This window comes from Antrostomus carolinensis, unplaced genomic scaffold (genome assembly GCF_000700745.2).
Source record: "Antrostomus carolinensis isolate BGI_N321 unplaced genomic scaffold, ASM70074v2 scaffold30232, whole genome shotgun sequence".
Classification (NCBI taxonomy): domain Eukaryota; kingdom Metazoa; phylum Chordata; class Aves; order Caprimulgiformes; family Caprimulgidae; genus Antrostomus; species Antrostomus carolinensis.
In genome coordinates, this window is record NW_010300661.1 from 1 (window position 1) to 12,385 (window position 12,385).

The 12,385-nt window shown below is 46.9% G+C and overlaps 1 protein-coding gene across 1 annotated transcript in view; it reads left to right on the forward strand.

Annotated features, from left to right (window-relative positions):
- Positions 1-284: 284 nt before the first annotated feature.
- Positions 285-12,385, forward strand: part of RBM19 (RNA binding motif protein 19) — a gene marked incomplete at its 3' end in the record, with an annotated part of 19,550 nt that continues 7,449 nt past the window's right edge. The window contains exons 1-15 of the mRNA XM_029083812.1: positions 285-467; positions 1,022-1,153; positions 1,370-1,408; positions 2,015-2,225; positions 3,205-3,473; positions 4,015-4,089; positions 4,360-4,438; positions 5,187-5,258; positions 5,972-6,172; positions 6,926-7,056; positions 7,470-7,591; positions 8,356-8,452; positions 8,971-9,081; positions 10,086-10,286; positions 11,054-11,159. Coding sequence (XP_028939645.1) covers positions 285-467; positions 1,022-1,153; positions 1,370-1,408; positions 2,015-2,225; positions 3,205-3,473; positions 4,015-4,089; positions 4,360-4,438; positions 5,187-5,258; positions 5,972-6,172; positions 6,926-7,056; positions 7,470-7,591; positions 8,356-8,452; positions 8,971-9,081; positions 10,086-10,286; positions 11,054-11,159 — 2,029 coding nt within the window. The remainder of the gene's footprint in view (positions 468-1,021; positions 1,154-1,369; positions 1,409-2,014; positions 2,226-3,204; positions 3,474-4,014; positions 4,090-4,359; positions 4,439-5,186; positions 5,259-5,971; positions 6,173-6,925; positions 7,057-7,469; positions 7,592-8,355; positions 8,453-8,970; positions 9,082-10,085; positions 10,287-11,053; positions 11,160-12,385) is intronic.

The following is a 12,385-nucleotide window of genomic DNA, read 5'->3' on the forward strand; positions in this document are numbered from 1 at the left end:
TGTGGGGCCCTGGGCTCTCCAAAAGCTGGGAGCTCCTTTTAGCTGTGGGGCCACTGCAGACAGAGATCTGTACATGTGGTGGATTCACGCAGGAGATGAAGCAGTTTAGTAGCTGATGTATGGTTGGTTTGTTGGGTTTTTTTTTTTAATCAGTGTTGCCACAGTACGTTGTGGTTCTTCCACCACTTTAGAAGCCCTCTGATAACAAATATTTTGCTTTGGATGCAAAGCATCTCTCATTCTCTTGCTGATTTGCCTTCCTGATGTCCTTCCTCATCTCCCAGATGAAGGAAGATCGCTTTCGGAAGCTCTTTGCCGCCTTTGGCACGTTGACTGATTGTTGTTTGAAGTTCACCAAAGATGGAAAGTTCCGGAAATTTGGTTTCATTGGCTACAAGTCTGAAGATGAAGCTCAGATGGCACTGAACCATTTCAACAGGAGTTTCATAGACACTTCCAGAGTCATGGTGAGTTCAGCTTGCAAAATATCTTCTTTTGATTCTTAAGGAAGTTTATAATTAGTGATTTTAGTAGCTTTTGGGGTGAACAGCCAGGGACCAAGAAAGCCTAGAGATTAATTCCTCTTCAGCAAAACAGCAAAGCCTGATGCCAGGTCTCATTGCTGGAGTCTCAAGCAGGTACTTGATTCAGATGGGCTGTGTTCATGCACCAGCAATGATTTCAGTGCTGGCTGGAGCAGCAGTGTCAGCTTTTGAACTGTTGAGGTCATTTTTCCTTTAAAGTCATTTATTTTGCTGTTGTGGGCAGAGGATGATGCATGATAAACAAAACAACTTACCTGACTGTGCTTAAGTGAGCACAACAAACTCTTCCCCGTGTTGAGTGATAATGAAGCACTGAGCTTTTAAGATGAACATCTGTATGAAGCTCTCTGTTCTTCTCCTGCACACACACCCTCCATCCCATCAGAAAGAAGAAAAGTTCCTGAGTGAGGCTTCTCCTGCAGTTATGGAACCAAACTGTTGGACAGACATTTAATTAAAGATCTTATTCTCTTCAGGTTGAGTTATGCAAGTCTTTTGGTGACCCTTCAAAACCCAAAGCGTGGAGTAAGCACTCTCAGAAGGCCCCTGCCTTAGAACAACAGACTGAGAAACCCGTGACAAGTACAGCTCCTGCTGGCACAAAGAAAGTGAGTCTTGTGTGATTCCTCCAGGCTCTGCTGTGTGTCAGTGACTTGGCCTGGTGTGTGGAGAAGGGGAGAGAGCAGCTGGGACAGTGGGTGTTGGAGTCCTGCTCTGGTATTTGCTGCTTTAGGATCTGTGTTCCCTGTACCATTAGGTTACCTGAGAAATGATCTTGGCTGTGCTTCTAATGAGCCTTTTCTAAAAATTGTTTCTTTTCCTAGGGTAAAAAGAAGAAAGATCCAGTGGAAAACCTAAAGGAGGTGAGCTGAGGTTGAAGTGCAATCCCTATGTTCTTGCTAGCTTCTGTTAAGAGCAAGAGCTGAATAATTTTTCTCTACTGCTTCTGCTGCTGTTAATTCAGGCAAGGTTTATGATTTAACCAGCTCTGTGATAGTCCAGTTTTACTGTAAAACTTTGGGTTTTAACAATCCCAACAGTGGGGACCAATTTTTTAATTGTCATCTACTCCTGTGTGAGAGCAGAACTGCAGCCAGGACAGCCCTGTTTCAACAGCTCTGGTTTTTAACCCTATGTGAGTTTTGTCCCATTTAACTTGTACATTTTTTCCTCTCTTTAATGTTTCATTTTCTTCTTTAAAATTCTCTCTAAATACCAATTACAAAAAAAGAAGGAGTAGGACTGAGAGATCTTGAGAAGACTGGTCACTTCCAGTGCTCACCTTGTGAGTGTAAAGGAGACTCCCTTCTCAGGGATTTTTTTACATTGCTGGAAATGAGTTGCTATCTTTGAATCTATATAATTCATCTTTAATGAGGTGAATCTTTGAATCTTTAATCTCTGAAACTTACTGCTAGGTCTCTTGTGTCTGTCTTCACAGCTTGTCTGCTTGGTTTCTTTTTCAACAGCTGGAAGAAGATAAAACATTCCAGGAGTTCTTGGTAGTTCACCAGAAACGATCTCAAGTGGCCACTTGGGCTAATGATACTTTGGCAGAGGAGCCCAAGAAGGGAAAATCAAAGCCAGCAGCTGATTATCTCAACTTTGATTCAGATGAGTCTGAAGAGCTGAGTGAGGAGGATGGGAATGAACCCCCTGAAGATGAGGAGGAAACTCAAGGTACCAAAAGGAACTGCCACCCTTTGCTTGTCTTTGTTTTGGTGAATGTGAGAGCAGCTGTGCTGATAGGACCTCACTTGGAGTTCTGCCTCCAAATGGAGACAGTGTCATCAGGAAGGAGGTTTCTCAAGCATAGGACTCATTCTTCCCACTGTGGATGTATAGGTATTTTCACAAATTTGGGGAAATGTGGGAAAAGCAGCTTCTAGTATTGAGGGGATGGCATTTGTGCTTTCTGTGGGCCCTTAAGTCAATGCCTAGGAAAGAGCAACAGGACAAACACCTCCATCTCTCCCTTGAATGCTCTCCTAGCCAGCAGCCACTTTCATCTCCAGGATTTCCAGAGCTGGATGCGGTTTCTGTTTATTTAGTAACTTGATGTCTCTGAACTTGTCTGGTCTGCCGTTGACACATAGTTCTGTAAGAGCTGGTGTGCCCTTGGGCTGTGTCAGAGTTGATGGAAATGGACAGACTTCAGTATCTTGGGTCCTGAAAGGAAAACTCTATCTGTGTGTGTTTCCTTATGTTGTTCTTTTGGAGTGAATGAGATTTCCCTGCTGCTTCTCACCTCTCTGAGTAACTAAAATTGTCAGTTGATCTTTGGCAGGGTGGAGTATTTTGGAGAAATAGCTTCCTCTCTCCTTTATCCTGCAAAACTGAACTGAACAGTTGAAAACCTTCTCTGGGGTCTGTCTGAAGTATTGAGTTAAAATTGAGACAAAATACTCTGCCATGGAACCACCTTTCTAATTTGTTTTATACGTTAATTGTTGCTTTGAATAACAGTCATCCAGACACGTTGGTCTGGAATTGCTGAGATAAAATTGCTCTGCTATTCTCAAGCCTTTCCTCCCTGTGAAAAGGGGAGAGGAGAGGAAGGTGCTTCTTGTGATTGTGTCTGTTTTCAGCTTTTACCTGGCTGGGGAGAAAGCAGCAGCATCTGTTTGCAAAACTTCTCTTGTTTCTCCTCTCTTAACAGCAAAGAAAGGAGGGAAGAGGGCAGCTACCAGCAAAGACCTCTCAGATATGGATTACCTGAAATCTAAAGTGGTGAAGGATTCTTCCTCCTCATCTAGTACAGAGGAAGAAACTGATAGTGAGGGGGTGGAAGAGGAAAGTGAGAATGAGGAGGATTCAGGCATTGCAGAAACCACTGGCACCCACACAGATAAAAGGGGGAAGCCAAAAGCCCAACAAACACAGCAAGAGACACCAGTGGAGAAGAAGAAAAAAGGATCCACAGTAGAGGTATTGCTGAATTAGACTTTTGTCTGATCTAAAGCAGGAGTATTATGGGATAGTACACGTCTGTCAGTCACTCCAGGGATGAGCTGAAAGCTTGAAGTCTGTGGGACACCAAGGTATGAGCTTATTTGGCTCACTGGGCAGAAGCCATTTAAAAAGTTTAGTTTGCTGGGTCTCCTCGTAGTGCTGATTGAATTTCTCTCGGCCCCCTGCCAAGACAGAGCTTCCAAACCAGTGCCCTTGTCAGAGGCTGTTCTGTTTTTCCTGTGTCCATCTCTGTCTGCAGGAAACACTGTTCTGCAGAACTCAATTTTTAGCATCTGGGTTTCACAATCTCAGCCAAACCTTTTACCCTCATCTGGCAGCTTCTGTCCAGGCTGATGCATTTGTGAGAATCTCTTGAGTTTCTGTCCAACTCTGTAGCCTCCTGCTTGTTGGACAAGACCAACTTCTTGTTGTTGTGCTGTAACTTTTACTGTTTTTCACTACTCAGTGTCTTTTTTTTTTTCTCTTTCTTTCCCTCCCTCCCCATCCTTCTGTCCAGAGCCAAGGTAGCTCAGTGGAAGCCAGCACACCATACACAGTGAAACTTCGTGGTGCCCCCTTGAACATCACTGAGGTAAGCTTTGTTATGGAGCTAGGAATGGAGGCTTAAGGGTGTTTTCAGTGTGTAACTCGGTGTGGTCTGTGCAGAGGTTTCTGTCTTCCCTTAGGGAGCTGTTTTGAAGGTTGTATGGATGGTCAGTTAAGCTTTTGAACTAGCTTTGTGCAGAAATGTTGTATGTTGCACTTAATGTTTTTATAGCATATGTAAAAACACCCTTAAGTCTGAAACCTGCTGCTTTCTGCATCTGAGAACTTATTTAAACAATTACAATTCTTCCTGCAGCAAAAGGTTCGTGAATTCTTCTTACCTCTGAAGCCAGTGGCAATCCGGATAGAAAAAAGCACCCAGGGGAAAAATACAGGTAATGTGTATATGTGGAAGGGGAGGTTAGATCTGTGAGTTAGAGGACCTCTCAATCACACCTCTGCTCTTTCCATCTGCTGTTCCCAATCCCTGGCTTGTCTCCCAGTTCTTACAGACCTTTGTGTGACTTTGCAGCTCACCTGCCCTAGTTGCTGGTCCGTAGGATGCCGTGGGCAGAGTAATATTGGCTGTGTTCCCTTAGGAGCAGCAGCAGGAGCATTCTCTTTGATCTACCTCCAGAACTTTCCTAAACATCCCAAACTATGTCAAGGAAAGATTTCTTCCTCTGGGATAGCTGCAGCAGCACCCAGGGACTTTGCTGACCTGTGCAGATCAGCTATAGAGCAATCTTTAACCAAAGTGGGTCTCCTGACAGGCTGTGACTACTTGGAGATACCCATCAGAGAGAGTGTGGAGTAGGTCCTCAGAGCTGGCAGGGAATATGCTGCTGTCCTTTCATAGCCTGACAGCAGATGGATCTTTTATTTGCTCTTGGAGACACCTGTGAAAGCCTACTTCTGCTCTTAAGTCAGGCTTCTTTGGTTTACATCTAGAGAATCAGCTTTTAAAAGGCAGCCTTCCAGTCTGCCATGGCCATTTTCAGCCTGGCTTGAAACTTTTAATGGGAGCTAAATGCTTTATCTATAGGAATCTATATTAAAGAAAACCCAATTCACCCTTAATTAGCCAATTAGTGATTGTCTGTTCCCCACATGATGCTCAGTTGAACCTTTCCTTCTTCCAAGGTTATATCTTTGTTGACTTGAAGAGTGAAGCAGAAGTGCAGAGGGCCTTGAAGCGAAAAAAAGAGTACCTAGGTAAGGGCTGTTTGTTCCTTCTTGTTCTGGCTGCTGTTGATGGCAGGGTGCTCAGCTGCTGAAGTGTTTGCTGCGGAAGTATCTCCTGTTGTTTTAGTTTTTCCCAGGCAGATGGTGGGGGTGGTTTCCTCCACTCAGCTGACGCAGAATAAACCAGGTGCCGTGTCAGGAGCAGCAGTAGAATTGGCAAGTGACTGAGCTGTGCACGTTGTTCTTTCACCCTTGTTTTTTGTCGTGTGCTTGAAGTGTATCTTGCTCTCCGGTATAAAAATTATGTTGTTTAAATCTGGTTGGGAAAACACAGGGGATTTGTACAAATGAGCTTGTAAACCTGTGTTTGAAACCTGTTCCTGGCCTAGTCCTTTGCTGAACTGCTAGAATTACATTTGCAAAAATCCTGCGCATAATGGGAATATCTGCTTGGAAGCCTGTGGACTAGGTTGGCACAGGCAGAAAGGCTGGAGCTCTCTGAAAGAAAGGGAGACTGTGGAGTTCTCTAGCAAATGTTATCCTGTTTTTTTTTTAATGAAGACTGATTTCTTGCAGACCCCCACCCCCACTTTTTTTTTAAATCAGGCACAGTTTTGCTTAAAGCTTGTGGAATTGTAATTGCTTGTGTTGCTGCTGTAAGCCCAGGTTCTTTGTGCTTTGATATTGATCGCCCATGGCCTTGGGAAGCATCTAACGTGCCTCTGTGTGTGTTTGTGGATTAGGTGGACGATGTGTTGAGGTTCTCCGATACAGGAATACCCCAAAGCAAACTGTTCCAGCAAAACCTGATAACCAGCCATGGCAAAGAAGGAAGAGGGATGATGAGGAAGAAGAGGACTTGGCTGAATCAGGAAGACTCTTTGTCAGGAATCTTCCCTTCACTAGCACTGAGGAGGACTTGGAGAAGATCTTTTCCAAGTATGGTAAGTATTTGCTGTGGGACTGGGACTTGCAGGGCTGTGTCTCTCTCGTACACAGAGGTTTGCTTGCTGAGTGTGAATGTGCAAAGCTCTGTGTCCCACACTGTGACCAACTCCCATCATCTTTATTGCCTGGTGTGGCTGCTTGGCTTTGAAACTGGTGCTGGCTCTGTGGTGCCACAGTAAAAGCTCTTACCAGGCTCTGAGCTCTAGTGAGATGATGATGAGGAGAAGATACCAAAAGCACTGGCTGCATGAAGTACTGGTCATGCAGGAGAGATCTAGGTACTGTAGGTAAGAGGTGACTCTGAGATACACCTCAAATTCACGTTCATGTTTGGCAGCTCAGGTGGAAGCTTGAAGCTTCCCTTTTCTAGCTCCAGGTTAAACATATTTAAGGTTGTCTTGGCATTGGAGTGTCCTGGGCAGGGAGGGTGGGTTAGGATGTGGAAATCTTTGTTCCTGACTGAAGGTAAGTGCAGCTACTCAGGGCTTGTCTGGCGTGTATCACATGTCAAAGCCCCATGAGCTGCCAAATAGTGCACAACTGGACTTGGGGTGCTTTTACTGGTCCTACCTTGTCATTCTGCAGCCAGCAGCTCCTTACCCAGGCTGGTGGCTTGCTGCACACCCTCTGCAATATTCAGAGCTGCTCCCTGCCTCCTCTCCTCCCTGGCTTTGGCCAGGAGGGGCCAGTTCATAGTGTGTGATGGCAGTGTGAGGACATCTCTCAGGGAAAGACCTTGCCTTTTGCAGGACCCCTCTCGGAGATCCATTTCCCTATAGACAGACTGACCAAGAAACCCAAAGGGTTTGCTTTCATCACTTACATGATTCCTGAGCACGCAGTGAAGGCCTACGCAGAAATGGATGGGCAAGTATTCCAGGTACAGTGCCTGATGGTTTTCCTGTGCTGTTGGACTGCAGCTGGTGGGAGTCTTTGTTAGTATTGTGGCCAAGTGTTTCCTTCTGTGCTTTGCTGGAAAGGCTGAGTCTCTTCTGCTTTGCTGGGTGGGAAACACAGTTGGTTTTGGTTGAGCAGCCTGGTTTGAACAGCCTCGAAGGTACCAAAGTTTTAGCTGGAGGTGGGGGAAGGAGATCTGAGTCTCAGTCTCTCACGTTGTTTGGCTACTCTGACTTGCAGTGATGTCTCCTTTGGGAAGGAAGGTTCCTACCTTCCACCTAGACTGCTTGACTAGGAAAGGTGACAGAAAATTTCTTCCACTCTGCTTAGTTCATGAGCTTCTATGGGTTATTTCAGAGCTGCTGGATCTCTTCTTCCTTCCTTCTTTCCTTCTAGGGTAGAATGATGCATCTTTTACCATCCACCATCAGAAAGGAAAAAATTGAAGATGCAGATGCAGAAGAGTCTTCCTCCTACAAAAAGCAGAAGGAGGCCAAGGACAAAGCCAACAGTGCCAGGTACAGAGGTGTTTTGCAGTGGGGCCAGACAACACAACCTGACAGATTCCCAAGTGGTAGGAATGCATGTGGGGCCTTTGCAGGGGCAGTATAAATTATCAAAGTAAATAAAGCATTTGCTGTGCAGCTCTGCAGTTCCTTTATCTCTTACCTACTTGACTCATCTGTCCAAGTAGCTCTGGTAATTTGGTGAACAGCAGAAGTTCAGAGAAACTTGGTTTTCAGTGGCTTTGTGTACGAGTTTATTTCTCTGATGTCTCCTAAGTTGGTTTGAGGCTGTAGTTCTTTAGGGTAGTAGTTTCAAATCAGTTGGGTCTTTCTCTTTTACTTGGCCACCTGTGTTTATAAAACTTGTAGGAACTCTTTGTGTGACAAATTAGCTTGAAAGTCATCAATACTTTCAAACTTGAAGGGAAAGGAACACAACCTTACTCACATGGGCTTTGTGTGTTTAGGAAACTAGTTGCAAAAGCCAGTGTTCCTCTGAGCCAACATCTGAACTTCCAGCTGTAACTGCAGAGCTGTGGCCAGTGACCTCTAGGTAGAAGAGCAAAGCTGCCTGCACTGCTGCCTTCCTGTTACCTCTCCAGTCCTGCCTCCCTCATCCTGACTCATCTCTAAGGATCTCCTACCCTTCTTTCCCTCTAGCTTTTCATCCTGGCTGCTCATGGTGGCATTCAAAGCTGTTTTTCCCAGGACCATTGGGTAGAGAGACACCAGTGGAAGAAGGGACCGTGTGACCTGGCTCTTCTTTCTCTTTCCAGCTCTCACAACTGGAACACGTTGTTTGTTGGGACAAATGCTGTGGCTGATGCCATTGCTCAGAAGTACAACGCTTCCAAAAGCCAAGTGCTGGATCATGTGAGTTGGGTTATTGATCAGCTGGGATGGGAGATCATTTTTCTATCTGTTTCCTTGTGCCCAGGGCCTCCCTGGTGGTTTTGTGCAACAAAAGCCTCTGTGTATCCACGAGCACCACACAGGCTGAGAGATGAGTGGTGCTGTAGCCTCTCTGTGGGATCTGAGCCTGACAATCCCTTTCTCACTGGAAAACAAAGTCACACTCCCAGCTCCCCTGCCCACTCTGCTTTTCTGTGACTGAATTTTGCATTTCTATGTAACTTAAGTTGTTGGGAATTTGCATCCAAAAGCTCAGATCCTTCCTGGAAACTTCATTTTGCTTTGGGAAGTGTTCTGACTCCAACAGCAAAACTCCTAGCAGCTTCAGAGGAGCTGGAACATTTTTCCTTCAAACTCTCTGCCCAATTCCCTTGCAGCTGCTTATGAGAGCAACAGGTGCCCAGCATCTTCCTGGATCAGGCTCTTTGCTTCTCTCTTTTGAGCTTTGGCACATTGTCAACTGATGTTCTTGCCTGCAGGAGAGTAAAGACAGCGTGGCAGTGAGGGTCGCTCTGGGAGAAACTGAGCTGGTCCAGGAAATTCGCCGGTTCCTCACTGAAAACGGAGTCAGCTTGGATTCCTTCAGTCAGGTGAGATGCCCAGCTGAAAGCAGCAATGTGGACCTGCCTCTTCTGTGTGATAGCCTAGTCCTAGTGTCTTCAACTCTCTTTGAAATTAGTAATGAAATCCTCAGCATCTTGCAGGGTTGAACCCTTAACATAGGTTAGGAAATGTTCTGTCCATTTGAAAATGCAACAGCCCTCGGGATGGTTGAAGTACATAGTGTGAGAGCTGATAGTGTGATGGGCAGCTTGCTGTAGGCAGAGAAGGAGTCTTGTGTCTATACCCAGGTGGATCTGGAGCTGAAATCTTCATACATGAGCATTTGTGGAAAAAAAGGTTGTACTGGGGTGTGGATCTTATAGGAATTGGAGCCCCTAGCACAAGAAAGACATGGACCAGTTAGAACGAGTCCAGAGGAGGCCACCAGGATGATCCGAGGGCTGGAGCACCTCTCCTATGAAGACAGGCTGAGAGAGTTGGGGCTGTTCAGCCTGGAGAAGAGAAGGCTCCAGGGAGATCTTATAGCGGCCTCCCAGTACCTGAAGGGGCTACAAGAAAGCTGGGGAGGGACTTTTCATAAGGGCAGTTAATGACAAAACAAGGGGAAATGGGTTTAAACTGGAAGAGGGGAGGTTTAGATGAGATATTAGGAAGAAGTTCTTCACTGTGAGGGTGGTGAGACAGTGTCCCAGGTTGGCCAGAGAAGCTGTGGCTGCTCCTCCCTGGAAGTGTTGAAGGCCAGGCTGGATGAGGCTTTGAGCAACCTGGTCTAGTGGAAGGTGTCCCTGCTGATGGCAGTGGGGTTGGAACTGGATGAGCTTTAAGGACCTTTCCAAACCAAACCAGTCTGGGATTCATTCTATTCTGTGAATTGTTTTCTAAATGGCTGTTGGCCTCTTGGTTTCTGGAAAGAGGTGACGTGGAGTGAGAGATCACGGCGTATTGGATCTGAAATCTTCAGTTTGTAAGATCCTGGGTTTTCCTTTTTAAAAATCTCATCTTCCCTTTCTTCTCTTACTGAACACGGCAGGCTGCTGGTGAGCGGAGTAAAACGGTGATCCTGGTGAAGAACCTTCCTGCCAACACGAGTGTAGCAGAGCTGGAAGGTGTCTTTGGCAAACACGGCAGCCTGGGCCGGGTGCTGCTGCCAGAAGGAGGCATCACAGGCATTGTGGAGTTCCTGGAGCCAACTGAGGCCAAGCAGGCCTTCACCAGGCTGGCCTACTCCAGGGTGAGCATGGTGAGGGGCAGGCAGCTGCCTGGAGAGTGTGGATCTTGGAGTAGGATCACCTACTCCAAGGTGAGCGTGGTGAGGGGCAGGCAGCTGCCTGGAGAGTGGATCACTTACTCCAGGGTGAGCATGGTGAGGGGTAGGCAGCTGCCTGGAGAGTGTGGATCTTGGAGTAGGATCACTTACTCCAGGGTGAGCATGGTGAGGGGTAGGCAGCTGCCTGGAGAGTGTGGATCTTGGAGTAGGATCACTTACTCCATGGTGAGCATGGTGAGGGGCAGGCAGCTGCCTGGAGAGTGTGGATCTTGGCTAGTTGTCAAGCTGCAGAAAGGAGTGCTTGCTGTAAATGTGAGATGCAGAGGGCTTTTGAGGGAAGTGAGTTATCCCAGAGACACTGCTGTTACTGCCCATCCCTTGGATTTAGGGAGATGCCCAATGTATCCTGGTACAACAGTGGCTGAGTAGGACCTGTAGATGACAGCTGAAAGAGGGGGTTGTGATGCATCTAGAAAAGCCTGGGTGGCCTGGAGAGGGTTCCTTTTACCTTTGACAATACAGGAGTGTGGTACATGGTAGACTGTGGTCCTTTGTGAGGCTGGATGCAGACTTTCCTTTGGTAGAAGATTGTTTAGCCAGCTGAAAAAGTTGCTCAGCTTTTCCACTGCTGTTTTCCATTACAGAGTGAGAGGAAAATAAAGCTGAGAGCAGAGTTTTTATTTCAGGCCTTGCCTTCCACTCCTCAGGTCTCTCCCGTGTTCCCTTTACAGTTTCATTCTGTGCCATTGTATCTGGAATGGGCTCCAATGGGTGTCTTCTTCAGCCCAGCCCCTCAGAAAAAAACCCCTCAGGCTGCAGAAAAGGAGGGCATGCCTGGTAAGAACTTTGACTTTGACTTTGGAACAGAGATATTTCTGGTTGTTTCACTGCCTCTTTACGTGTAAAGCAGCAATGCTGATATTCCTGACTTTTTGGGGATGGAAACAGCCTCCTAAAGTCATCACCTGCTCTGTGGTACGTTAGTTGTTTCTATCACACAAATGTTGTCCTGTCCCAGCCCTCCTTGCCTCCTGGCTGAGGTGTGGGCAGTGCAGTGCTGCTCGTGACACACAGGTTCAGTTTGGACTGGGCTAACATGAGCTCTGGGAAGAGATTTTTGGTCCACTCTGGCCTTGGCAGCAGCCATCAGGAGAGGGGTAGCTGTTCTCTGTAAGCTGGGCCTGACCTCTGTGTGTGTATGTGCTTGGTGCAGAACACCATCCCTGCCAGTGCCCAGCATGCCACAACACTGGGAGTACTGGGCAGCAGTGGATGGAGTGGCTGACTTGCTGGTGACAGGTTGTGTGTCCCTGTGCATATTTCTCCTGTGCTTTTGTGTCAGGCTCCACTGTATGTTCTATGTGATTTCCCACTGCAAGGAAGCGACCTTCCCTCCCTGAGTATCACCTCTTTTCTCCCCATCCCAGGGGCTTTAAAAATTAAGTCTTGACTATATCTTGACTATATATTTAAAACTTTTCAAGATCCTTTTTAAAAAGAGGAGCCTGAAGAAACGTGGCTTTATGTAGGTTTGTTTTGCCAGTAGGACTCTGAGCTTTTGGGAGGGAGGAGAAAAGCAGATGAAAAGCCTCATCCTGGAGCCTGGGTCACAGGGGGAAGGCTGGAGCCAGAGGGAGGTGGGGGGCCACTTTATCTCCCAGGAACTGAGACCCTCACCTGGAGATAAAGGGCTTTAAGTGCAGGAGCTCCTGGAAGGCTGCTCGGGGCTGATAATGGTCTTTGCTGCCAGCCTCTGGATCTGGGAGAGGGAAGGGAGGTGATGTGCAGTGAACCCCTTGCTCACAAAAGGGCTTTGTGTGGCAACATGTGGCCATGTCGTATTGTGCCAGCTACAGATGGAGGCACCTCTTCATCCCACTCCTGTCTCCCTGAATCTCTTCCTTCCCCTTTCCTCAAACAATCCTTCTTCAAAGGGGATGGGTTTTTTCTGTACCTTGTTGGCAAATATCCCAACAACTGGAGCAAGGGGGGTTGGACCACTCGACCAAAAAGGCTTGGGCTGCGTGGTGCTGGAGGCAGGGAGGGCAGCCAGATGGAGCCAT